The following is a 27,061-nucleotide window of genomic DNA, read 5'->3' as shown; positions in this document are numbered from 1 at the left end:
AGAAAAACAGCCCCAAAGTATGATGTTTCCACCTCCACTTCACAGTGGGTATGGTGCAATTCAGTATTCTTTTTCCTCCAATCACGAGAACCTGTGTTTCTACCAAAAAGTTCTTTTTTGTTTTCACCTGACCATAACACATTCTTCCAGTCCTCTTCTAGATCATCATGTAATTTCTTCAGCTGGAGGACACGTCTGGCAGTGCAGGATTTGAGTCCCTGGCGGCGCATTGTGTTACTGATAGAAGCTTTTGTTACTGTGGTCCCAGCTCTCTGTAGGTCATTCACTAGGTCCCCCCGTGTGGTTCTGGGATTTTTGCTCACCGTTCTAGTTATCATTTTGACGCCACAGTGAGAGGAGGGAGTTGAAAGTCCGTGTTGCCCAACGACAACCCCAAAACATCACTGCTCTAGAGGAGATCTGCATGGAGGAATGGGCCAAAATACCAGCAAGAGAGTGTGAAAAACTTGTGAAGAGTTACAGAAAACGTTTGGCCTCTATTAACTGCAGCACCTGGGGAAACCTCCATGCCGTCCGTGGAATAAAACAAATAATAAATATTGGTGGAAACGGATTACGCTACACAAGCACTTTATTATGCTTGTTGTTAACACTTGTGTATGTAAATCTGATGTTGGTAGATTGTTTTCTTCTTGGAGATGAAATGCATGTGTGGCGGCTTAGCATTTTTTTTTTACATAGCGTTTTGACAGTTCCATCATATTTTCCGAATCAAAGCACCGTGTACCAGAACAGAATTCCGGCCCTGAATCTTATACCCGAACCGCGTTCTGGCCCTGAATCTTATACCGGAACTGCGTTCCTGACCGTTCTGGCCCACTTTCACCCCTTGTCGCGAGACGCAACCCTCCTGTGTCAAATGAATGAGGTAGGATCGAGCAGACCAGAAGTAACTCGTGTAAACATACGGTGGATCCGGTCAATTTAAAAAAAAATATGCTATCAATTTTTTTTCAAAATTTTTGCGTGGTGCTTTAATTTGAGAAAATTCAAGTCGAAATCAAGTAAATCGGGTAAGTCGTAACCTGTATTACTTTGTTTATGTATAATTAGGGCTGTCAAAATTATCGCTTTAACAAGCGGTAATTAATTTTTTAAATTAATCCCTTTAAAATATTTGACGCAATTAACGCACAAATGCCCCGCTCAAACAGATTAAAATGAGAGCACAGTGAAAGGTGTACTTGTTGTTTTTTTCGGAGTTTTGCCGCCCTCTGCTGGCGCTTGGGTGCGACTGATTTTATAGGCTTCAGCACCCATGAGCATTGTGTAAGTAATTATTGACATCAACAATGGCGGGCTACTAGTTTATTTTTTGATTGAAAATTTTACAAATTTTATTAAAACGAAAACATGAAGAGGGGCTTTGATATAAAATTTCTATAACTTGTCTTTTAAGAACTACAAGTCTTTCTATCCATGGATCACTTTAACAGAAAGTTAATAATGGTAATGCCATCTTGTTGTTGATTTATTGTTATAATAAAGAAATACAGTACTAATGTACCGTATGTTGAATGTATATATCCATCTTGTGTCTTATCTTTCCATTCCAACAATAATTTACAGAAAAATATGGCATATTATATTATATATTACATATTTTATAGATGGTTTGAATCGCGATTAATTGCGATTAATTACGATTAATTAATTCTTAAGCTGTAATTAACTCTATTAAAAATTTTAATCGTTTGACACCCCTATGTATAATACTTTAAAAAAAAAAAAAAAATTCCAGAATTTTTCTTTGTCCATTTCTGAAGGCGTACCTGGCCCAGAGAGTTCCATACAGCCTTAAAGCATCGCTAAGATAAAATACCAGCTGGATGCATCCAAAAGCCAGCAATTAAAAGTCCAGACTTCAGCTTCAACTACCCTTATCATGCATTTTGGAGGCTTCAAATTCTACCAATAAAACTCGCATGAGAACATAATCTGCTGCCAGATAATAATTAAAAAAAGCGACAGGAAAAGTCAACGGTCATCTTGAGTTTTTCATTCCACTTTTTGGCAGCTTTACAACCATTCGCTTTTTAACTAGCATGCCGCAAAACCTCATGAAACAGATTATAAATCAAAATGAGCCATAAATTGAAGGCTTTATGTTGTACCATTAAATCTATTTGCAGAATGTAATATGTATTCAGATGATCCACACAACAACAAAAGGGAAAAAGTCAATGTGCACCTTGAGTTTTATTCCACCTTTTGGCATCTTAGTGCCAGCTTTTCAAGCGTCATACAGAAAAGCGAACTGTATTAAATATAGATCATAGATATAAAAGAGAGCGTATATTACCTGTGTGTAATTCACTTAAGGCTGGCCAAAAAGGGGCGAGTTGATTTAATAACAACGAGATAGCCTTTAGCCAGCTGGGCCGCGCAGGTTGGGCAGAATTTTATTAGAAAAGAAATATAAAAATGGGCAAGTCCTTTGTTATCTGACCAGCAGACATCAGCAAGAACGTTGATTGCACTTTTCGGTAGTGATAACGTTATTCCGGTCAAGGTGAGTGGGGCTCTGATAAAGACTGCAAAAATTGGCCTTCAGGAAATAAGGAATGGATTTATAAAGTCATTTTTTGTCATTTACAGCAGTCAGTGTTGGGCACGTTACTTTAAAAAAGTAATTAGTTATAGTTACTCACTACTCCTTCCATAAACTGAGTTAGTAACTGAATTACTCTGTAGTAAAAGTAACTAGTTAACAGGGAAAGTAACTATTTCCGTTACGTTAAAAAGAAGTTGTTGTATGTCAAAGAATTTGAAATTTTCTGAGCAGTATTCAAGTCAGTTGAAAAGAGAAGAACAGACAGGTAGTTGTGTTATAGAACCTTGTAATATTTATTGCACCTCACCAGCAACAGATTTATCCTACACTTGAAGTGCAACAAAAATAAACAGATTTGAATTGCTTACCACAGATGTCGACAAAAGCTTTGCCCCGGGACTTAAATTACACATTACATGCACGTTCTATCCTTTAATTTCGACCAACTTGAAATAGTGTTTATATCTCCACCTCGTAAAGGACAAATTTTCCTCTGAATGCCCTGCCATCATATCCCTCTGCATCTATTTTGAGTGTGTGTGTTTGCCGCAAGCGCTGTTCCGGTTTGCGTGTGAAAACACCGGCTCTGAAGTACGTGCGCTATTAGGCTCGAGCATTTACGTCACAGAATGGGGGAATCACGTGAGCTTTGACAACAACACAGCCATATTGGAAGCAGGTCTGGTTCGCGGGACATTTAACTTTAACTTGCCAGTTCGATAAAGACACAAACTCGTTACTAAGGCGAAGAACAGATATGTGATCAAACTTAATGATGTGAACAATGTTGACCCTTACGAGCAAGCCGAAGACAAATGGTGTAAAGATGTCGACGGGCTTCCCCAATTACGCGAAATGGACATTCTGCTGTATTTATTGTTTGGTGTATGTTACTAAACTCATCAGCGATTCCCAAATTACAAACCGCTACAAAGCTACGAACAGTTTTGCTGCGGATGGGTGCAGGACCTGCACATTATGATCGTATCAAACGGCAACTCCATCGTTTTTGCAAAGGTAGGCTATGTGTGTTTACTATTTTCATTGCCATGAACCTGATTGTACCCCAAGTCTTGGATGACAAATAAACAGAGCAAAGTAGACTCGCGAAGGCTGGTAGTTTCTTCAATTTATTCAAAGTAAGTAACACACCGCTTTTGATCGTCAGTAACGGTAACGGCGGAAAAAATAATTAGTTAGATTACCCCGTTACTGAAAAAAAATAACGCCATTATGTAACGGCATTATTTCTAACGGCGTTATTCCCAACACTGACGGCAATAGACGTCCAATCATTTTGAACTGGGATGATGGCTGTCAGCCAGTGGCGGTTCTAGGATTTTTCTAAAACAGGGGCAAAGAAAGGGCCAATGTAACCTTCAGGGACCAAGTATCGCTGTCCTTTTTGTATAGTATTTATTTTGGTCAACAAGGCAATACGAAGATTATCCTGGATGTGGCGGTATGATTTTACACATAAGGCTTAATCTTCGAGTTAGCAGGGATTTAATTAGTCGATGGAGTTGATTTCAATCACCATTGACTCACGCTAGCTTAGCCACTCCGGAGCCCTGAAACTGACAAACTGCATGAAATTTGTTGAAATCAACTCTACCAACTACCGTATTGGCCCGAATATAAGACGGTGTTTTTTGCATTGAAATAAGATTGAAAAAGAGGGGGTCGTCTTATATTCGCGGTCTAGACGTTATACCCATTCACGACGCTAGATGGCGCCAGATATCATTGAAGCGATGTTCTGTCATGACAGATCTCAGCTACTCTCCCCATTCATGACGCGAGATGGCGCCAGATATCATTGAAGCGATGTTCTGTCATAACAGACCTCAGCTACTAGTTTAACCAGTTTGCATTATTTTATTGCAATGTTTTTCCTTATACCAATTATACAGTTACAGTTAGACTTCACTTTGATGGTTAATGCAGTTATTGCAATTTTGTTGTTTTATCACAATAGATTGGTTTATTTACATTTCAAAAACCAGAAGCCATTCATTTATGAATGTGATTGCACTTTAGTTTACATATTTAAATGTTCAGATATTAAGATTTGAATGAGGCAAAATAACATGATTTTTCTCTCAAATATATTTTTATAATCATTTGTTTCAAATGTACTGTAATTATTTTCTGTATAAAAATTAATTTGGTGCTCAAAAAGTCTTTTTTTCAAACTTGAGTCTTGAAAAAAAGGGGGGTCATCTTATAATCAGGGCCGTCTTATATTCGGGCCAATACGGCAATTACACCCCCACTAACTCGAAGATTAAGCCCAATTTAAAAAATTCTTAACTTCGGGTTAGGGTTAACAGCACATTAGTGCCAATGTAAAACAATGCAAATTGACTGCACAATAATCAACAACACACAAATGAATGGTGCAATAAACGCAAAGGTGGGGGTAGCGTGAATGCGCGCGCACAACCCGGAAATATGCCGTACACACACGGTCAATTTGGCTGCAAAATGTGGCGGCAACTAAGCACTTTACACTCAATTGGACTTACAATACATACCAAAGATGCTAAACGAACACGTCACCTCTTGGCATAAATGTAAAACACGAATATGATGTAAACAATGCTCGCTGACTACATGCTGTTGCAACAGCAAAAGCTACGAAACGGCCACAAATGTAGCGGCTCCAACCTTTCGCTGGAACCCCCCAGAATGAAGGAAAAATACTTACGTTCATTCATAGACCCAAACAGATCAACATTCCCTCGCATATCTCAACAGGGGGCTGCACTCGGCTCGAATTTGCACCCTCGCTCCACGCTCCATTCCCGAAACACTGAGCGTGTGTGACTCGAGACCAAAACAGGAAGTAACTATGAGTAGTTACTATGGAAACGAACGCATAGTAGGAACCTTTCTAACACTTTCTATTCAAAATGCTCTTCGTACAAGACTGCAATATTCTTCATTCTACATACATCATGAGGCAATAAAAAATAGTAATGAACAGACACTAAGGAAACTAACTTTAATTAGATTACTGGTTTGGAAAAATGAACACATTAGATTGCTCATTACTGAAAGAAAATAATCAGATTAAAATAACGTGTAAGTAATGCATTAGTGACAACATTGGTAACCTGTGAGGGAAAAAAAAAATAAAAATTTGACTTGCAACAAAAAAAGCTAACTCCAACTTTGGAATCAGCATATCAATTTTAGCTGAAATAACATCAAAATCTAACTCAATGGATTTTTCTTTTTTACAAATTGGGCACCAGTGGTATCTGCCAATAGATCTATAATAAAGCTACAGTGTATCACAAAAGTGAGTACACCCTAGGGATGGGAATTGATAGGATTTTTACGATTCCGATTCTATTATCGATATTGCTTAGCGATTCGATTCTTTATCGATTATCTTATCGATTCTAATTTGGGGAAAAAGAAGAACAAACGTTTTGATTGGCATCGAGTTTGTTTAATCAGAAGTCACAACCTTACAAACTCACAACAAGGTCAAAAGAGGCCCAAAACCTCAATATTAACTGTGGCAATAAGTGGCAAATGCACAAGAATGTGTAACATTTTACTGAAACATTTTTCTAATAGAAATAAAAAAATATTGGTATATATTGGCATATGTAGGTCGTTGGTCTGCCATTAGCAATATGTGTTAAACTTGCAGGGGTCCCCAAACTTTTTCCAGTGAGGGCCGCATAACTTTTCCCTTCTCTGATGAAGGGCCGGGGTCAGTTTGTAACAGAAAAAGTGTGACGATTGCAGGAGCGCCAAAATGTAAAAAATTATTGTTTTTCAGAAAGCCACAATCAAATAACCCTTTCTGGATATTTCACAAAACAAAAGTAAATAAAATAAAAATAGTAATATAATATAATAATAATTAATAATAATAACAGTATTAATCAAATAGATAATAATCAAATAACCCTTTCTGAGTTCTTCACAGAAAAAGGCCAGAAAATAAATAACACTATTACGAAAAAAAAAAAGTTCTCTGGTATTGTTCAGGGGGCCGGACCAAATGTCGGGGCGGGCCGTATTCGGCCCGCGGGCCGTAGTTTGGTGACCCCTGTTAAAGTGTATTATTTACCAGTATATGAATGAATAAATATTGAAATGCATGCCTTTTAGTTTTTATGGTGCTTTCACGCTCAAGTGGGGGCGCACTTGCGCTTCCTCACGTGAAGAAGAGCGCGCTTACACGCGAAGAAGAAGAAATGCCGCATCCAAGCGAGTGAGCGAGTTAGTGAGAGAGGGAAGCACTGCGACGACCCTACGTTCTTTGTTAATGCTTGTAAAATATATACAGAGGCAACGCCTGTATGTATCATCTTTTGTGTTGTTGTTGTGTGTTTCCACTCGCGATCGGACACTTAAATCCAGTTGTGCAGTGGTTTGAACGATGTGATAATGCTAGCGAACGCATGCTAACTGTTTTGTTATTACTGAATTAGCTGCTAATCATCGCTGATTTACGTTGATGCAAACCTGTTTGTTATTGGGGACGAAATTGGGTTGTTTCATTTCTATTTTCGGTTTCACTCTTCAAGTGATGGTTGAACAAAGTCAGCAAATTATACCAACATCTTCTGCATCGTCATTTCGGAGTTTAGCTAGCTGTATAGCTGTCTCGGTGAGGACAGTGCAGTCTAGTCCCTCCCGATGCAGTTATCTCCACCTTCCCTCGCGATGCAGTTATCTCCACCTTGCAATGATTGAAAGTCGTTTTGTTGTAATTTTTCCTCGTGAAGTGAAGACACACTTTCGAGCGTTTGAACCTACGTGCTGTCATTGTTATGTTTACGGCTGCAGTGCTCGTGCTTCGTGCTAAACCATCGTAACCTTTCATTTTAACCCTCTTTCCTGGTGAAGTGTAGCCAAACTTTGGAGCGGGTGGTTCTTGGCGCCATGCTAGTTTGATGCGTTTGGACAACAAGACGGTCACGACGCAATATGCATCTTCAGGACTCGTTAAAGGGATCGTTAAGGCTTTTTCATTGTGATGTCGAGGCCTCGAAACACTAGGAACCAGTTCCGAATTGGAATCGGATTTCGATTCCCATCCCTAGTACACCCCTTGCATTTCTGCAGATATTTAAGTATATCTTTTCATGGGACAACACTGACAAAATAACACTTTGACACAATGAAAAGTAGTCTGTCTGCAGCTTATATAGTAGAATTAATTTATTTTGACTCTCAAAATAACTCAAAATATAGCCATTAATACTGTATCTAAACCCCTGGCAGCAAAAGTGAGTGCACCCCTTTAAAAAAACGTCCAAATTGAGTACAGATTGTTATTTCACCTCCAAAATGTCATGTGACTCATTACAGGAGTGCTGTCAGCATTGCTGCAGATATTGAAGAGGTGGAGGGTCAGCCTGTTAGTGCTCAGACCATACGCCGCACTCTACATCGAATTGGTATGCAGGGCTGTCACCCCAGGAGGAAGCCTCTTCTGAAGACGGTACACAAGAAAGCCCGCCCGTCTCATCAGACCATAGGACTATGGTTCCTGTAATCCATGTGGTTTAATGACACGTCTTCAGCAAACTGTTTGTGGGCGTTATTGTGTATTGTCTTCAGAAGAGCCTTCCTCCTTGATTGACAGCCATGCACACAAATTTGATGTAGAGTACGGTGTATGGTCTGAGCACTAACAGGCTGACCCCCCACGTCTTAAATCTCTGCAGCAATGCTGACAGCACTCCTGTAACGAGTCACATGACATTTTGGAGAGAAAATGACAAGCAGTACTCAATTTGGACATTATTAACTAATCAGGATCGTTATCAGGCTGCTGCAGAGCTTCTTGATGAGCTGATCATTTGATTCAGGTGTGTTAAAGGAGGGAGACACGGAAAACAAGCTAGATAGGGGCTCTCGAGGAACGGGATTGGGCACCCCTGCTCTATTATATAAGCTGCACACAGAATACTTTTCATTGCGTCAAAGTGTAATTTTGTCAGTGTTGTCCAATGAAAAGATATACTTAAATATCTGCAGAAATGCGAGGGCTGTACTCACTTTTGTGATACACTGTTCCCTTCGTTTAGCAGTGACTAGTCCAGATCATACCACATCCCTCGAAGTCAACAAGCACAAACTCCCACCTCACCCGCGACCCGAGTCAAAGAACGTACAACAGTAACTCACCGATGAAGTACGCCAGCAGGAACAGCAGTGTGACAGAGACCAGGATAGCGCTTAGGGCGGCGCATTTCCAGTTGCAGTGCTTGTAGGGCTTTTTCAGGTTGAAAGCGGGCCGAGAGAAGGTGTTTCGCGGCAGGGGGCGCGGAGGCGGCGAGTACACTGTGCTGGAGGTCAGCGGGTACCCGGGCGAAGTGGTGCAATACATGGGCGAAGTTCCGCCTGGCTTGAACAGGAAGTGCCTGCGGGATGGGAAGTGGCTTGAGTTATCTATGAAGTGGAATAGTGTCCCTGGGCACACTCTGTACCGTCACCATGGTAACCCTGCTGCTGGATTAGACATACAACGCGAGGCCACCATAGCCAACCTTTTAGTGCCGGTGATTGGGTGCAACCGCGAGAGATTTTGCTCAATGAATCGATATCAAATCAAACCCAGCCACCTCATTTTTTTGGTATTCACGGCACAGCGTTGACGAGTAATTCTCGTACGTGTCAAGGCTATTCATTCGTCCTCAGAGGAAAGCGTCAGTGGTCTGTCAGGGGCGGCTGAGCCACTGTCAAGGCCGCTTTTACTGACATGTTTACAAGAGTGGGAAGTGATTAAATGGTATATTACGACGTGGTAGGAAGGACGTGACTGGGAACATATGTTACCTTTAAGTACAAGGAGAGGGTGTACGCAAATGGCTATTTTCTATGAAGGCGACATACAACCGATTGTGAGAAGACACATTGTTATATCACCGAACTGCAACGCCATGCGTCCGTGATCTGTAAAATTTTCGAAGCTATCTGATTTTGACGGTGAATTCTAAACATTCCATTCATTGTCGTTGTTTTTGTTGCCCATAGGAACAAGTTTTAAGCGCCTGTGTTGATACTTGAAGACTAAAACTACTTAAGCGTGAAATCCAATTAACTGATTGGCTTCGAAACAGGATAAAACTGCGGATCTAGGAATTTTGGTAAGTGGATTATAGCCATTTATGTTAGGCTGTGTCACCGTATGTCAGGGCTTCCAGCTGAGATTGGGTGTGAAAACAGATGAATTCAGAAAAAATAGCAAGATTTTGTCCTGCTATTAAAAGCGATTGACCAGCAAGTTAATATGTACTACTGCCACCTAGAGGACGGGCAGTGGTTTTAATAACAGCGTTAGAATATAACTGCGTTACTAACGGCGTTATTTTCTTCAGTAGTGAGTAATCTAATTAATTACTACTGTTGCACGATAATTATTGGTTCAATAATTATCGGTCCGATAATAGGAAGTATGACATCATCCCGATAAACCCAATAACATTTATAATAGGACCGATAATATGTACTGTTCTGGCTTTGCAGTTTACACAATAGTATGGGAAATCAGTTGACCATTTGCGGGGCATTGCTCCCACCTGCTGGTCAGAATAATTCAATGCACCTATTTTTTGTTACAGTAGTTTGGTTCAATCACTTACACATTGCGGTGTCTAGCGGTAGCATTGACAGTCGTGAATGCTTTCTGTTACGTTTCCGCCTCGGAAATATATGTAAGTATTTTATGTTTACTATTACATATGGATGTGCAAAATATGTTTACTTCTGTGGTAAAGGGTCATATGTACAGAACTTCATAAATTGTGTTATAGAAGCCAGCCAATGCTTTAGTAGCTCAAGCTAGTGTGCTCTGCTATACATATAATAGTTGTGTATGTAAGTGTATTGTGCAGTTTGTTGTATAATGAGTATTGAATATGTGTATTTTTCTGTTGTACTTTCACAATATTAAGATGAGTGTCTTCCCATAAAAGCAAGAAAAGACCAGGCCTTGTGGTTTATGCAAGTGCATTCATTCTTAGCTGGCTTTCGGGCAGTGCAGAAATGAAACGCACTGTTTTGTTCATGTCATTATGAAAAATCTGATGAGATCAAAGGTAAATCTATGTTGAATCCACCACTATTTTTTTTAACCTCCAGGTGTTCAAAAACTCAGGTTTTACATTTAAAAAATTATATATTTATGATCGGTTATCAATATCGGTATCGGCTTTGAGGAGCAGGAAGTTATCGATATCGGTTTCATAAAATGGATATCGTGCACCCCTATTAATTACTTTTCTCATCTTGGCAATCCTGTTACAGTTACTGAGTCGGGAAAGGCGTGCGTTACTATGTTGATTGACTGAAGCGAGAAAAGTCTGAGAAAGACGGACTCACGCAGACGAGAGAGCAGAGCATGAGTGGGGAGGAGACAAGGGAGGGTGACGCCGTTACAAACGCGATGCTACTATGCTAGGTGGCTCCAATAATACCTGACTGTAGCCGATAGCCTACAAACTACGCCCACATGATGCTTCGGTAGATATCACATATATACAGAACCGGATGCAAATGACAGACACGGCTGTATTAGCAACATGTATAATAAAGATCTAGATGCGTTAGTAAACAGCCGCCATCTTAAAGCAGTAGACTTCTCAGGAAGGCTCTGTTGTAGAGAACTTTCCTAGCGAATCTTAGGCTAGGTTCATACTACAGGTCTTAATGCATAAATCCGTTTTTTTGTCATATCTGTTTTTTTTTGGCGTACCCGTTCAGACTGCCTTTGTCCATTGAGACCATTCAAGTATTACGCATGCGCACTAATTTGCAGTCCGACACGCGCTGAGCAAGACGACCCGCATGCGCAGAAGCATCAAAACAAATGACCCCACATGCTGGCTGTCATCTGACATTCCAGGGATATCATATTTTGCTTTTTAAAAAGAGGACACAAATAACAGACTTAAATAATCCCAGTTTAGGTTTATATTCAAAGTATATGGATCAATAGCATGCACGCACTGCCTATGCATGTCACACACACATACGGGCAGTTTGCCCCGACTCTCGGCCGTGTAAGCAATGTTGAAAAATTGCTTATAAGGAGCAGATAGAAAACCGATCATTCTCAGGCTTATCCTCAACCCATTTTTATTTTTTTATGACTGTTGTCAAGACCGACCCTTCCTAAAAAGCCGTGTTCAAGGCAAGCTTGGCGCTAATAACGCACAGCTGCACCGCTACCGTAGCGTCTCTCGCGCTTTTTGATGACGTAATTGCTGCATGGATTCCGACTTGAGAGACTGGAGAGTACAGACCGCCGCGACAGTCTGAAAAAATGTGGCCCAGATCAGATTTGAACCACATACGAAAGTGACCCAGATCGGATTTGAAATGGTCCACTTCTATGCGACTTGTCACGTTCAGACCGTCAAGTTAATGCCTCACTCGAGTCGGAAAAACACGAAAAAATCGGATTCCTGCATTAAGACCTGTAGTATGAACGTAGCCTATGTAACTTTTTATCTAAAATGCTCCCAAATCGGGAAAATCTTGACTTAAGTCTATCTTTAAATGATGAAATAGTTTTAAAACTTACACATGTGGAAAGTAGACAGAAGGGAACAAATGCAATAACGGGAGTAATTTTAACAACTTTAACGGCTGATTCACATTAAATGACTTCCACACATAGAAAAGGTTACTATCTAGTTATCGCAATATCCGCAATGCCCCTGTGTCTTATTAAGTTTAGGATAAAGAATTGGGCTAGGGCCAATTGTCCCAAAAAACCCTTTAAACTTCACATTGTGTAACGTTTTTTTTATTTATTTTATTTTATTTTTTTGAGAAAAAAAACATGAAAATTATCACCAGTTACTTTACCAAGTAACCAATTACTCCTACATTCAGGTAACTGAGTTACTAACGCCATTACTTTTTGGGAGAAGTAATTTGTAACTGTAATTAATTACTTTTTTAAGGTAAGATTAACAACACTGAGGACGGGAGCCATAAAAACTCAAACAAAGTTAGGGTTTTTATTTTTCTTGGTCTTTTGGCACAATATTAATCTCACCATGTAACCCGAGGGTCCAATCTCCAGCTGTCTGGGATTACTTCTCTTTGGCAGAGGTCCAAATTCTAGAGAGAGTTTTTCTCAGTATCGTTATTTTTCCTCACTGATTGTCGGGGAGAAAATAATGTGCTTTCGTTGCCTCCCAATTGGACATGCGAGGTCCGTTTTTCACGGCCTCTTAAGTTAGCGATTACGCTTCATTATCTGCTAAAGGGCTACATGGGGACGGCTTGAGCTTTTGGCGTACACACAAGAAGATACACGAAAGCACATTCACATTGACGGCAAGCGAGAGCAGAGAATGTCAGATGGAAACATAATGCAAAGCATTGGCGACAGAAGCGGGGAAAGCGTGCCACCTACCCGTCATTATAGGCAGCGTCGCGGCGAGAGGACGCCAGTATGTCCATCTCAATGAGGTTGTCCTGTAAAGTCTCAAGGAATGCCTGCTTTGCAATGTTTCTACACACAGGTGGAGAGATGGATATGAAGCCATTGGTGAGATGCGCGTGCAGAGAGCACAAGGAAAATACAGTGGTCCACCTAACAAGGACACACAGCATGACACATAGAACACTTAATGACACTACTGCTACTACGACTACTACTACTAATACTACTACTACTTCCGCAACCATCATTTGGGCACACAGGCCTACCTGGTTTTGTATGAGCCCTGCCCTTCTCTGCAAGAGTCTTGCTCCTCTCTAATAAACATTAGAGTATTCTGGCTCCTTGTAAGGTTGATGTTGGAAGAGAACAACGTGTCACTTACAGATGGGGAAACCTTACACTAGCTAAAAATCAGAGCAATGACTTTTAATGCTGGTGAAGTGTCGTCCCCGCAAACATGTCACTGTAGGATTGGGTCAGGTAGAGTAAGATTGGGTCAGGTACAGTGTATCACAAAAGTGAGTACACCCCTCGCATTTCTGCAGATATTTGTGCTATTGTGCTTTGGTCAGATGAGACCAAGATTGAGCTTTTTGGCAACAAACACTCTAAGTGGGTCTGGCGTGCCACGAAAGATGCGCATGCTGAAAAGCACCTCATACCCACAGTGAAGTATGGGGGTGGGTCAATGATGCTGTGGGGCTGTTTTGCTTCCAAAGGCCCTGAGAACCTTGTTATAACTATCAAAACTATCGCTTAATTGTAATTTTATTTGTTACTGTCGCATTTTCTCCGATATGTTAGATGATAAATAATCGATCCAAACTAAGAAAAAAAAAAAAAAAAAAAAAAAAAAAAAAACATTTAAAAGGTTAAATATATGAAAAAGAAAATCTCGACCACTCCTTGATGACTGCGATTCCTGCATCGCGACCCTTGTTATATTACCATGTTTCACCCATAAACTCCCCCAAAAATCCAGCTGTGGCCATTCACAGCTGTGTCTTGACACTCAGTGATACATGCGACATGGAGTTTTTGGATCGAAACAAGGTAAGTACGCCATAATAAATCGTTAAAGTCATGCCGTCTGTAATTCTGCGCTCACGTGCTCTCGCCTCCAGAGAGGGTTTTGCTGTTTAAAAAACTTTTTTTTTTTTTTAATAAATGCCCTCCTGTCCAAAAATTTTCTTCCCCCATATACATATATACATACAGTGGGGAGAACAAGTATTTGATACACTGCCAATGGGTTTTCCCATATATATATATATATATATATATATATATATATATATATATATATATATATATATATATATATATATATATATATATATAGTATATATACACAAACACATATATATACATATATATATATATATATATATATATATATATATACACACATATATATGTATATATATATATATATATATATATATATATATACAAACACATATATATACATATATATACATATATATTAGGGCTGTCAAACAATTAAAATTTTTAATCGAGTTAATCACAGCTTAAAAATTAATTAATCGTAATTAATCGCAATTCAAACCATCTATAAAATATGCCATATTTTTCTGTAAATTATTGTTGGAATGGAAAGATAAGACACAAGACGGATAAATACATTCAACATACTGTACATAAGTACTGTATTTGTTTATTATAACAATAAATCAACAAGATGGCATTTACATTATTAATATTCTGTTCAAGCGATCCATGGATAGAAAGACTTGTAGTTCTTAAAAGATAAATGTTAGTACAAGTTATAGAAATTTTATATTAAAACCCCTCTTAATGTTTTCGTTTTAATAAAATTTGTAACATTTTCAATCAAAAAAATTAACTAGTAGCTCGCCATTTACACAATGCTCATGGATTGTGCTGAAACACATAAAATCAGTCGCACCCAAGCGCCAGCAGAAGCCAAAAAAAACACCAAAAAAACACAAGTAACAAATGGACATGACACTGTCATTTTAATCTGTTTAAGCGGGGCATGCGCGTTAATTGCGTCAAATATTTTAACGTGATTAATTTAAAAAATTAATTACTGCCCGTTAACGCGATAATTTTGACAGCCCTAATATAATTTTTTTATTCTTTATTTTATTATTATTTTTTTAACTTAACATTATACTTACATTCCAATTTGCTAATGTGTTCTTCAAAAAAAAAATCCTGTTCATTGGAAACATTTTTTTTTTTTTTTTTTTTAAACCCAGATATCTTAAAGTAAGAGGTTAGAACAGTAATTGCAATACCGTGAAACCGTGATATTTTGGCTTACGGTTTTCATACCATCAGAATCTCATACCGGCACATGCCTCCCACAGCAAAGCCCCTCCCAGTTAAAATGAATTAGTCATTTAAAGGAATGAAAGAGACATATACTGAAGTAACTATGGGATTACGGGCAACGAGAACATGACCGACAAATGGAACATGGAACACTACAAAAAGAAAAAAAATGCACAGCAGATACATGGGGGAAATAGCCGACATAAAGAAAGCTCCAGGGACATTGCCATACACTGGAGGCAACATGTTTAGCTTTGCTGTTGCTTTGCGGGGACGACATTTGCAAAAACAGCCTGTCACTACGATTGCTTTCACATGAGGAAGTGGCCTTAATGAAGGTTGCACACATTCCGTTTATGCTAAAGTTTCCCGCTTGGCCTGGTACGTTCCATAAGCGAGCAAAATTGAAGGGAAGGAAGGAAGGTCCACATGCGACTGGCTGCTTCTCCAAGAGGAAAGTCCTGCTTTTGAAGTATTTTCACGGAGGAAGAATCTAACTTTTAATGAGCTCAGATACCTGGGCTCGAGGGGAAAAAAAGAAAAGGTTGGATGCCGATGTACCGCCGTGATCGGAATGGGACCCACCGCCGCGGAATTCACATTTTCATTCTGAGGACCATTGTTATGCTGTCAGCGGCTTTGTTAACAGCTGCATACAAAGTTTTTGGAAAGCATTTTTCGTTTTTCTTTTTCAAAGCAAATAAGCAGCGTTTTTGTTTTTTTTAACAGTCCGACAACTTTAGACAATTGATGCTGGATTCGTCATTGTTCGCCAGACGTTGTTTGTTCAGTGATTCAATGTGACCTGCTGTACTTGGTTTAAAAAATAACAATTAACAATTGAAATATCAAAAAAATAAAATCAGTCCAGTTTCACATTCCAACATGATACTTCTTAAATGTTGTGTCTGAACCAGTCATTGAGGATGTTTTGTTTATATTGGTTCCTTTTGAAACACAAATGAGGTAATTATATTTTGAATAATGTCAAAATTTTGGTTTTCATCATAATTGTAAAAATTCTCAAAATTATGATATGAATATGAATTATGATTATAACGATTAAATGGTAGCACTTTATGATAACTATCCATTTATAATTAGTTGATAGATAATTAGTAAACTATTAATAAATGATTTGTTGTTGATTTGTTATGTGTTTGTTCACTGTTTGTTAAGTATTTATAATCAAGCCTTATTGATACAGTAGTTAATATACAGTGCTCCCTTGCTACTTCGCACTTTTTTTTTTTTCAATTACAAAATAAAGAAATACAGATGAGCTGTTGCAATCCGATCACCAAGTGTCACTCTCCCTCCTGCTCCTTTTCTTGGTCAGGCAGCACACTGGAGTTGCTTATTAAAGTTAACGATGATTGACAGATGGTAAAGCTTGATCTTGCCAGAGATGCCTGGAAGCTGAAACTCCAAAGCGCCGCATGCGCTCATCGTTTAGCTTGTTAAACAGTTGCTGTGGCAACTCATTGTGTGGAAGTGAGCAGCTTGAGCGGATTTGAGTGGACTCACTCAATGAAACCTTTAACAAAGACAAGCATTTTTCTACTTTATTCTTGTTTATGAAAAAATAATTCGGGAGGACAGTAATATTTTTAAAACAATCTAATTATTAGATTTGAAGTGCTGAAAAACCATATAATAGAATATATATATAATTTTGAATTTTAAATTGTTTATGTTTATAAATTAAATACGTCTTATATGTACATATTTCTAATGCTAAATCTGAATAAATACATTGAACACCAACACACAAAGAAAATATTTTGGGGGGGGGGCGCTATGTCGCAGTTTTTCACTTATCGCAGTGGGTTCTGATCCCCATTTGCCACGAAAAACGACTGATCACTGTATCATAAATAATCTAATGGTTAATAAGTAATAAATGACTTGTAAGCTATACAGTGGGGCAAATAAGTATTTTGTCAACCACTAGTTGTGCAAGTTCCCCCATTTTAAAATATTAGAGAGGCCTGTAATTGTCAACATGGGTAAACCACAACCATGAGAGACAGAATATGGAGAAAAAAAAAAACAACAACAGAAAATCACATTGTTTGATTTTTAAAGAATTTATTTGCAAACCATGGTGGAAAATAAGTATTTGGTCAATACCAAAAGTTCATCTTAATACTTTGTTATGTACCCTTTGTTGGCAATAACGGAGGCCAACCGTTTTCTGTAACTCTTCACAAGCTTTTTACACACTAGTATTTTGGCCCATTCCTCCATGCAGATCTCCTCTAGAGCAGTGATGTTTTGGGGCTGTCGTTGGGCAACACAGATTTTCAACTCCCTCCACAGATTTTATATGGGGTTGAGATCTGGAGACTGGCTAGGCCACTCCAGGATCTTGAAATGCTTCTTACTAAGCCACGCCTTTGTTGCCCTGGCTGTGTGTTTGGGATCATTGTCATGCTGAAAGACCCAGCCACGTCTCATCTTCAATGGCCTTGCTGATGGAAGGAGATTTTCACTCAAAATCTCTCGATACATGGCCCCATTCATTCTTTCCTTTACACAGATCAGTCGTCCTGGTCCCTTTGCAGAAAAACAGCCCCAAAGCGTGATGTTTCCACCTCCATGCTTCAAAGTGGGTATGGTGTTCTTCGGATGCAATTCAGTATTCTTTCTCCTAGAACCTTTGTTTCTACCAAAAAGTTCTATTTTGGTTTCATCTGACCATAACACATTCTCCCAGTCCTCTTCTGGATCATCCAAATGCTCTCTAGCGAACTGCAGATGGGCCTGGACGTGTACTGGCTTCAGCAGGGGGACATGTCTGGCAGTGCAGGATTTGAGTCCCTGGTGGCGCATTGTGTTACTGATAGTAGCCTTTGTTACTGTGGTCCCAGCTCTCTGTAGGTCATTCACTAGGTCCCCCCATGTGGTTCTGGGATTTGTGCTCACTGTTCTTGGGATCATTTTGATGCCACGGTGTGAGATCTTGCATGGAGCCCCAGATCGAGGGAGATTATCTGTGGTCTTGTATGTCTTCCATTTTCTAATAATTGCTCCCACAGTTGATTTCTTTACACCAAGCGTTTTACCTATTGCAGATTCAGTCTTCCCAGCCTGGTGCAGGTCTAAAATTTTGTCTCTGGTGTCCTTCAACAGCTCTTTGGTCTTGGCCATAGTGGAGTTTGGAGTGTGACTGACTGCAGTTGTGGACAGGTGTCTTTTATACCAATAATGAGTTAAAACAGGTGCCATTAATACATTGGGGCCTCATTAGACCTCGTCAGAAGAAGTTAGACCTCTTTGACAGCCAGAAATCTTGCTTTTTTTGTAGGTAACCAAATACTTATTTTCGACTTTAATTTGGAAATAAAAATTCGTTAAAAACGAAACAATTTCTTTTTTTTTTCTTTCATGGTTGAGGTTTACCCATGTTGACAATTACAGGCCTCTCTAATCTTTTCAAATAGGAGAACTTGCACAACTGGTGGTTGACTAAATACTTATTTGCCCCACTGTAACTGCTTGTAAAAAGTTTTTTTTTCTATTTTAAAACACCTTTTTTCAAGTTTTTTTTATTATCTTTCATACAGATTTGATGACAGGAAGGGTTAAGATCCACTCCAGTCCAGAGCTGCCCTAAATGTTAAACACGATCATCAACTCCCTTTTCCGCATGATTCACAAAAATGAACACACTGATAATCAAACTAGGCTATCGTACAGTGAGTGGTCACTTGTCTTGATTTGGTCGTGAGTGGTTGATAATGAGAACCCGGCCACAAGAACAAGAACAACAACGGATGGGAGCACTCGACACGAAGACTTCCTGTCAAGGAACAGGCATCAAGACGCGCCAGCTGATTAATACTGCATAAATATGGCTGGATGGCGCTTTTCGCTGGCTGTAGGATGTGATTATAATTGAGACCGGGCCGCGTCGCCACAGTTACCAACACAAAATCAAAACAAATAAGCAGCACTTTTCTCTTGTTCGTCAGCCTTCTATTCTTGGTTGATTGGTGTATCCGTGCAACATTCGTTCATTCCATATTCGTTTTAGAATACAAAATCGGAAAACGGATAATGACTCATTTCATTTCTCGTTTTCAAATCCAAAACCGTAAAACGGATAACGACTTGTTATTTAATTTCTCGATTTCAAATGAAAAATACCAGTGTATTATTTGTTCGTTCCATATCTATTGACGTTTTCGATGTGGTGACCCGGGAGTTGTTAATACACTGATACGAGTTCGCTGTTCCAAAACAGGGTTTTACCAGCGCCATACTAGTCTCAAAAAGTACATATTGCTCAGTATCGGCACACTATTTCTTCGAACTTGCTAATATCGATGACGTCATTTTAGTGCCATATTGGTACCGACTCTGGTATCGGTGCAACACTAATTGGAAGCGAAACATGTCAAATTCATTTGGAGTGGTAGGGCTAGCAGCTAACGAATGAACCAGTGCTGCAACGATTAATCGATTAACTCGAGTAATTTGATAAGTAAAAAGCTTCGAAACAAATTTTGCTGCTTCGAGGATTCGTATAATGAGAGTGACGTTGTAATTGGCTTGTTTTGAAAGTGTCACATTTAGTTTTATTGATTTGATCGGATACACTGCTCTCTAGTGGTTATATGCCATAACTTGTCTAACATGGCTGAATCCAGTTGCTCCCTGTTAAGACCAACAAAAGGTATGTTTTTGTTTGAGCTAATAAGCTTATTTATGAATTTGTTATTTAGTTTAGAAGTATATTTAGCTGTTTTTTTTTTTTTTTTTTTTTGTGGGAATACATGTACCAACGAGTGTTTAAGCGCATTGTAAAAAAAAAAAAAAAAGTTAGGATTTTATAGCATTTAAGCTAGCGTACTTTTAATATACAAGTTAGCCAATTGTTCTTTTGTTGTACTTATATCCTCATTTATTGATTTATTCATTTCGTTTGAGGCTGAGCTCAGGTATTTTGATTTACTTTTGAATACATTTATTGGTTTTGTGAAATAAAAGTGCAATTCTGCGTAGTCTGAAGAAAGGCTTGGGATTTATTATTTTTTTAAATTCGCATTTAATGCTGTTTTGAAAGTGTAATCTTAGCAAGCCAAAATAAATATTATTATATATAATAATATTTTTTTTTTTCTGCAACACATTAAATGTTCATAATCCGATGACTTGATTTTTCAAACTACCTAATTGATAGATTAATCAATTACCTAAAAAAATCAATAGGTGAAGCCCTAGAACGAATGTTCATTCGCTGCCATCCTCCCACATTTAATGGATTGGATATAGCCTTTGTGTAAACTAAGGGTGTAACGGTACATGTATTTGTATTGAACTGTTTCAGTACGTGGTGCTCGGTTCGGAACGGAGGCATACCGGATGAGTTTCTGACATAATGTAACCCTTACTTTTCGAGGCTGTGAGTCGATGGGGTTAAAGTTTCTTTGTGTAGATTATATTTACTCCGTCTTCTCTACTATAATGTGGACCAACACGGTAGGACAGTTAACCCAGAAACGTCAACGGTACGACAACGTGGCCACCGCGAGAACGCAGTGAAACGCGGGCGTTATAGTCAATCAACCAATGCACACCAGTCGCAGTGCGGCCGCGTGTTAAACGCGTCCCAGAAGCGGCTCAACACGACGCACACGAAAAGAACGGCGGTGTTTATTATTTGACGCGAGATGCAACCCTCCTGCATCAATACTACTACCGGTAGCTGGGATCGGGCAGACCGGACGTCACTCGTGTAAAAATATGGTGGATCTGGTCGATTTTCAAATTAATATGCAATCGTAACCCACTTTTTGAGTCCATCAGATCTCTCGAGTGGTAGACTGGGGCACAGTTGACTTTTCTTGTTGATTTATTGCTGCCCTCTCTGCTATAATAATAACCAATACGGCCCCGTGTTCAATACAAAACCCTCCTACCACAACAAAACAAGTAGGAACTAATATTCACATAGGAACTAAAGTTATACAACATAAAATATACAATATAAATGAATACTACATGACATTTGTAAAATATAAACACATAAAATAAATACTAGCCCATTTAAATAAAGTAAATTGAAATGAGCTAAAACACCTGTAATTAAATAATAAGAATAATACACAGATCCTGCTTACACAATTAAATTTATTAATTTCTGTGTGGCGTTTTAAATTGAGAAAATCCACCAATAAAGCTTTTGAAAACCGTTCATAAGAAAAAAAATGATTCATTGAGGCATTTCATTTGTAAAATACATGTTAAAATCTGTCATTGGGATTGCTTTACTCTTTAGCACAGGACTTCTTCTTTCTTCTCTCTTTCAGAAAGAAAGCTGACCAATACGCGGGGTCTGAAAGGCAAATTGTGGTTGGATTATCTTTAAATACCCGCGACGTTTTGAGCAGAATTCTAGCTTTACATAGGCTAATGTTCCTATTGTTGAAAGCACAAAGGTGTGTAATAAACAACTAGCACATTTATATTTCGCATTTTGTTTTCTTACTGTACCGAAAGTGAACCGAACCATGACCTCAAAACCGAGGTACGTACCGAACCGAGATTTTTGTGTACCGTTACACCCCTAGTGTAAACCAATTTAAATTCACAGCAGAATGATGAAAAAAGCCACATGATTGGACGTCTACCATCGTCAGTAGCAGCGAAAGATTTCAAATCTACTGTAATTCATCTTGATCTAAATTTATTTTTGCTATTAACTTCAGTTTTTCTGCTACGAAAAGAACCTCGGCCTATCGACATCTTTACCTAGTCTCCAGCGGGATGTTGCTGTTGAGCAGCCAGTTGTCCTGGGCTCCGCCCGCATCGGGGGCACCACCGCTCGCGGGGCCGTCAGGGAGTGCGGATGAGCCGCCGTCAGTGGGCGCCGGGCTGGGGTTGCTCCGCGGCGTGTAGTTGCCCCGGTTCAAGGAGTTGATGGAGGCGGCATGGTGCTGAAGGTGGTTGGGTGAGTGAGAGTGGGACAGCGGCAAAGGGGGTGTTCGGAGCCGCGGGTGGTTCTGAAAGACGGCGTCTGGAAAGCAAAAAGAGGAGAAATGCAATTGTCGATTAGAATCGTAACATACAGTGCCATTGATAAAAATTCTCGTCAATTTTGTTGAGCACCGAATGAAACGGATCTGGGAGAACTGCTTTTTGATAAACCAACCCATGTTCTACTGTGGATTACTACAAAACGAAGAAAGTTTTCTTTCAATTGGCACATTCCTTATATATGGCGGAAAACACAGACAAGACTGAAAAAGCAGTTTCTGCTCTTGCACCCCTTTTTTAAAAAAAACTGCTGTGTTTTAAGCCAAAAGAATTGTTGTGTTTAATAGAAAAATATGTCTATATGCTGCCATAGCAGATTCATGGCGCACTAAGCCTCCAAACTATTTTTAATTTGTCCGTTTTACCCTGAAAACCCTCGTTTAAAGACGTCGCGCAACCGCTTTTGTTGCAACCAAGCCATAAAACGAAGGTAAGTAATTATATTTATTATTCAAAATGTCTGATATTTTTAGCTTAGAATCATTAATTCTTTTTTTTTTTTTTAAAAATGACAAAATATTATTTACTCGCATATTTTAAACTTAAACGAATTACGTCACAATGAAAAATTATGCATCCGTAAAAAAGTCAGTTATCTACCTGATAACTATCGCTTAATTGTATTTTTTTTGTTACTGTCGTATTTTCCCCGATATGTTAGATGATAAATAATCGATCCAAACAAAAAAAAAAATTGAAAAATAACATTTAAAAGGGTATCTATATGAAAAAGAAAATCTCAACCACTCCTTTTTGTCTGCGATTTCTGCATCGCGACCTTTGCTATATCACCATGTTTCACCCATAAAATAAAATAAAAATCTATCTCTAGCTCTTCTAGCTCTAGCTATTCACAGCTGTGTCTTGACACTCGGAGTTTTGGGATCGAAACAAGGTAAGTACGCGATAATATCTTGTTAAAATTATGGCATCTTTGGGTTTGGCATCAGGGTTTTGCTGTTTAAATATATATATATATATATATTATTATTATGAATTAATTAAACCTGAGCAGATCAGACAAATGGACAAACTAAGCACCTGCGTCCGAGATATAAATACCTGGATGGGCACTAACTATCTTCTACTTAATCCTGGAAAGACAGAAGTCCTTATAATAGGCCCCAAAAGTGTGAGAGACTCTTTAGCTGCCCAGATAGTCACTCTGGACAATGTAAGTGTAGCCTCCAGCACCACAGTTAAAAACCTAGGAGTTTTATTCGACCCTGACTTATCGTTTAAAGCTCACATTAAACAAACCTGCAGAACGGCCTTCTTTCACCTGCGCAACATAGCCAAAATTAGAAATAGAGATTGGATTACTGTAACTCCCTACTTGCAGCTTGTCCTAAAAGTTCTCTAAAAGGTCTTCAGCTTGTCCAAAACGCAGCAGCAAGACTTTTAACAGGAACCAATAGAAGAGAGCACATCACCCCTGTGCTCCAGGCCCTTCACTGGCTTCCAGTCGAGTTTAGAATTAAATTTAAAATCCTCCTTCTTACATTTAAGACCATTAATGGGTTGGGGCCATCTTATCTCCCCGATGTTCTGGTTCCATACCGCCCCAACAGAACACTTCACTCTCAGAATGCAGGTCTACTGGTAGTTCTCAGGGTTTCCAAAAGTACTGTCGGAGCTAGAGCCTTTAGCCACCAAGCCCCTGTTTTATGGGATCAGCTTCCAGCTAATATTAAAGAAGCCGAGACAGTCTGCACATTTAAGATTAAATTAAAAACGTTCCTATTCAACAAAGCTTATGGTCAGGCTAGTTGAAGTCAGAGTAGACTCAAAGTTTAGTCTAAGCTGCACTAGAAGCTATAAAGCTGGGGGAAGTACAGCCACTGAGTTCTATCTCCTTTTTCTCACCCTACCTACCACTTATCTTACTTTATTTCTATTCTCCAATGTTAATATCTAGTTGTCTAGTCTCTTCATCACTAGTCACCCGGTGTCCCCTTTCCCCCTTCCCCTCTGGGGAGGGGCTATTTTTCAGCTTCAGCCTCCTGACTGTCCGGACCCCAAGCTGGATGGACGTCCTCGTTGCTACCCCCGTCTCATCTGGCTAGATGGACCTCTTCTTGTTCCTTTACTCCACTGCATCTTTACGAACTGTAGCTTCGCCTGCTAATTCCCATTAGCGGTCCTGGGGCTTCCTGTCGATCCGTCCTGGGAGTGGATCTCTCCTGACTGTGGTACTCCCCAAGGTTTCTCATTTTCTCCCAAAGACTCTGGAGTTTTTGGAGTTTTTCCTTGCCGACATGGAGGGTCTAAGGATGTGGGATACCCAGGACTTGAATTTATTCATCTTTGTTGCTTCATTTGTTGTTTCTGATTGTGTATCATATTGCCTCTGCAAAGCCCTTTGAGACAACGTTGTTGTGATCCAGGGCTATACAAATAAAATTGAATTGAATTGAATATATATTTTTTAAATGCCTTCCTGTTCAAAATTTTTGTTGCCCCAGAAAATACAGATTTTAAGCTTTCCAATGATGTATCACACATGCATATCGGACAATTTTGAAATCTGGCCAAATTGGGGTTCTCAGAGCGGAACTTCAAGTCACCTGAGTGTTTTCCGTCATATATAAATCATAGAAAACAAAATTCTGTAGCTCTTGAAAAATCTGTCCAAATCTTCTAAACTTGCCGGCGATCATGGGTCGGCTGCTCCGAGGTACTCCACTAAAACTTAATCAATACTGTCTCATCAAATGCCAGAAGAAGAAAAAACAGGAAGTCGGCCATTTTCATGCTTAGCAACCACTTTGGGTGACTTTCATGGCTTGTACTTTGACGAACGGCCAATTGGGAATTTGCTCAATTGAGCCCCACTTGAAAGCAGGTATCCTCAACAGATGGACAGCTACACTGCTAAGCGCTTTTTTTTTTTTTTTTGGTCATCCAAGTGAAAATGTATGCATTTTGGGTGTCAACTCACTCAGCAAAAAAAAAAAAAAAAAAAGTACAAAAAAAATACAGTTTTACTTAAAATCAGTAATAGAATGATTTTTGGCAAGTCATGCTCAGGACTAACCTGGCACATTAAAATTGGTTGTTACATACGTATATCCGCCACAAATATATTTCCAGATATCAATCAGGGAACATTCCAGATTTAACATATCAATCTTGGCAATCTGCCATAGTATTCCAGCAGATAGTCACTTCTTGGTCACGTCAGCTGTTCCCGCCTCTTTTCCCTTATTTGATCACCATCGTGGTTGGACAGTTGAGGTTGCAAGATGGTACTGCATGATCAAGCCTGTACACTTAGCTTTTTCATCAGGAGCACAGGTGCTCGCAAAATTAAAAAAATAAGAAAGAAACTAGTAGCCCGCCATTGTTGATGTCAATAATTACACAAAATGCTCATGAGCGCTGAAGCCCATAAAATCAGTCGCACCCAAGCGCCAGCAGAGGTTGACATTGCACTGTGCTGTCATTTTAATCTGTTTGAGCGGGGCATGTGCGTTATTTGCGTCAAATATTTTAACGTGATTAATTTAAAAAATTAATTACCGCCCGTTAACGCGATAATTTTGACAGCCCTACAAATAATGTACACATACACGTACTAAAGTGGTATGTAAAGACAAAAAACATTGTTGTCCCATTTCTTTTAGGACGAGGGGACAAACCAGTGCTCGAGGGCCGCAGTGGGTCCTGGTCTTTGTTCCAACTGATTTCAATAACACCTGACTGCTGACAGCCGCCACAAACTATGCACACATTGCAACAAACTACAACTATATGATAGTACGGTGGTAGTGTCTGCTGCGTCTTTTAGATATCACATGTACAGTGGGGCAAATAAGTATTTAGTCAACCACCAATTGTGCAAGTTCTCCTACTTGAAAAGATTAGAGAGGCCTGTAATTGTCAACATGGGTAAACCTCAACCATGAGAGACAGAATGGGGGGGAAAAAACACAAAATCATATTGTTTGATTTTTAAGGAATTTATTTGCAAATCATGGTGGAAAATAAATATTTGGTCAATACCAAAAGTTCATCTCAATACTTTGTTACGTACCCTTTGTTGGCAATAATGGAAGCCAAACGTTTTCTGTAACTCTTCACAAGCTTTTCACACACTGTTGCTGGTATTTTGGCCCATTCCCCTATGCAGAGCTCCTCTAGAGCAGTGATGTTTTGGGGCTGCCGTTGGGCAACACGGACTTTCAACTCCCTCCGCAGATTTTCTATGGGGTTGAGATCTGGAGACTGGCTAGGCCACTCCAGGACTTTAAAATGCTTCTCACGAAGCCACTCCTTTGTTGCCCTGGCTGTGTGTTTGGGATCATTGTCATGCTGAAAGACCCAGCAACGTCTCATCTTCAATGCCCTTGCTGATGGAAGGAGATTTTCACTCAAACTCTTTCGATACATGGCCCCATTCATTCTTTCCTTTACACAGATCAGTCGTCCTGGTCCCTTTGCAGAAAAACAGCCCCAAAGCATGATGTTTCCACCCCCATGCCTCACAGTTGATATGGTGTTCTTCGGGTGCAATTCAGTATTATTTCTCCTCCAAACACGAGAACCTGTGTTTCTACCAAAAAGCTCTATTTTGGTTTCATCTGACCATAACACATTCTCCCAGTCCTCTTCTGGATCATCCAAATGCTCTCTAGCGAACCGCAGACGGGCCTGGACGTGTACTTTCCAAATTAGAGTGGAAA

The 27,061-nt window shown here is 39.4% G+C and overlaps 1 protein-coding gene across 7 annotated transcripts in view; it reads right to left on the bottom strand.

Annotated features, from left to right (window-relative positions):
* Nucleotides 1–27,061, bottom strand: part of LOC130911193 (teneurin-4-like) — a 599,534-nt gene that overhangs the window by 313,515 nt on the left and 258,958 nt on the right. For 2 of the 7 annotated variants that reach the window (XM_057828991.1, XM_057828995.1), the window contains 4 exons: nt 22,092–22,356; nt 13,277–13,351; nt 12,981–13,079; nt 8,738–8,973 (listed from right to left, as the gene is read on the bottom strand). In XM_057828991.1, coding sequence (XP_057684974.1) covers nt 8,738–8,973; nt 12,981–13,079; nt 13,277–13,351; nt 22,092–22,356 — 675 coding nt within the window. Of the gene's footprint in view, nt 1–8,737; nt 8,974–12,980; nt 13,161–13,276; nt 13,352–22,091; nt 22,357–27,061 lie in introns of all 7 variants that reach the window. The other 5 variants (XM_057828994.1, XM_057828996.1, XM_057828990.1 and 2 more) reach the window with 4 other exon arrangements.

This window comes from Corythoichthys intestinalis, unplaced genomic scaffold (genome assembly GCF_030265065.1).
Source record: "Corythoichthys intestinalis isolate RoL2023-P3 unplaced genomic scaffold, ASM3026506v1 HiC_scaffold_23, whole genome shotgun sequence".
NCBI classification, from domain to species: Eukaryota; Metazoa; Chordata; class Actinopteri; order Syngnathiformes; family Syngnathidae; genus Corythoichthys; species Corythoichthys intestinalis.
The sequence above is the reverse complement of the archived record's forward strand: the minus strand, read 5'-3'. Positions and strand labels throughout refer to the sequence as shown.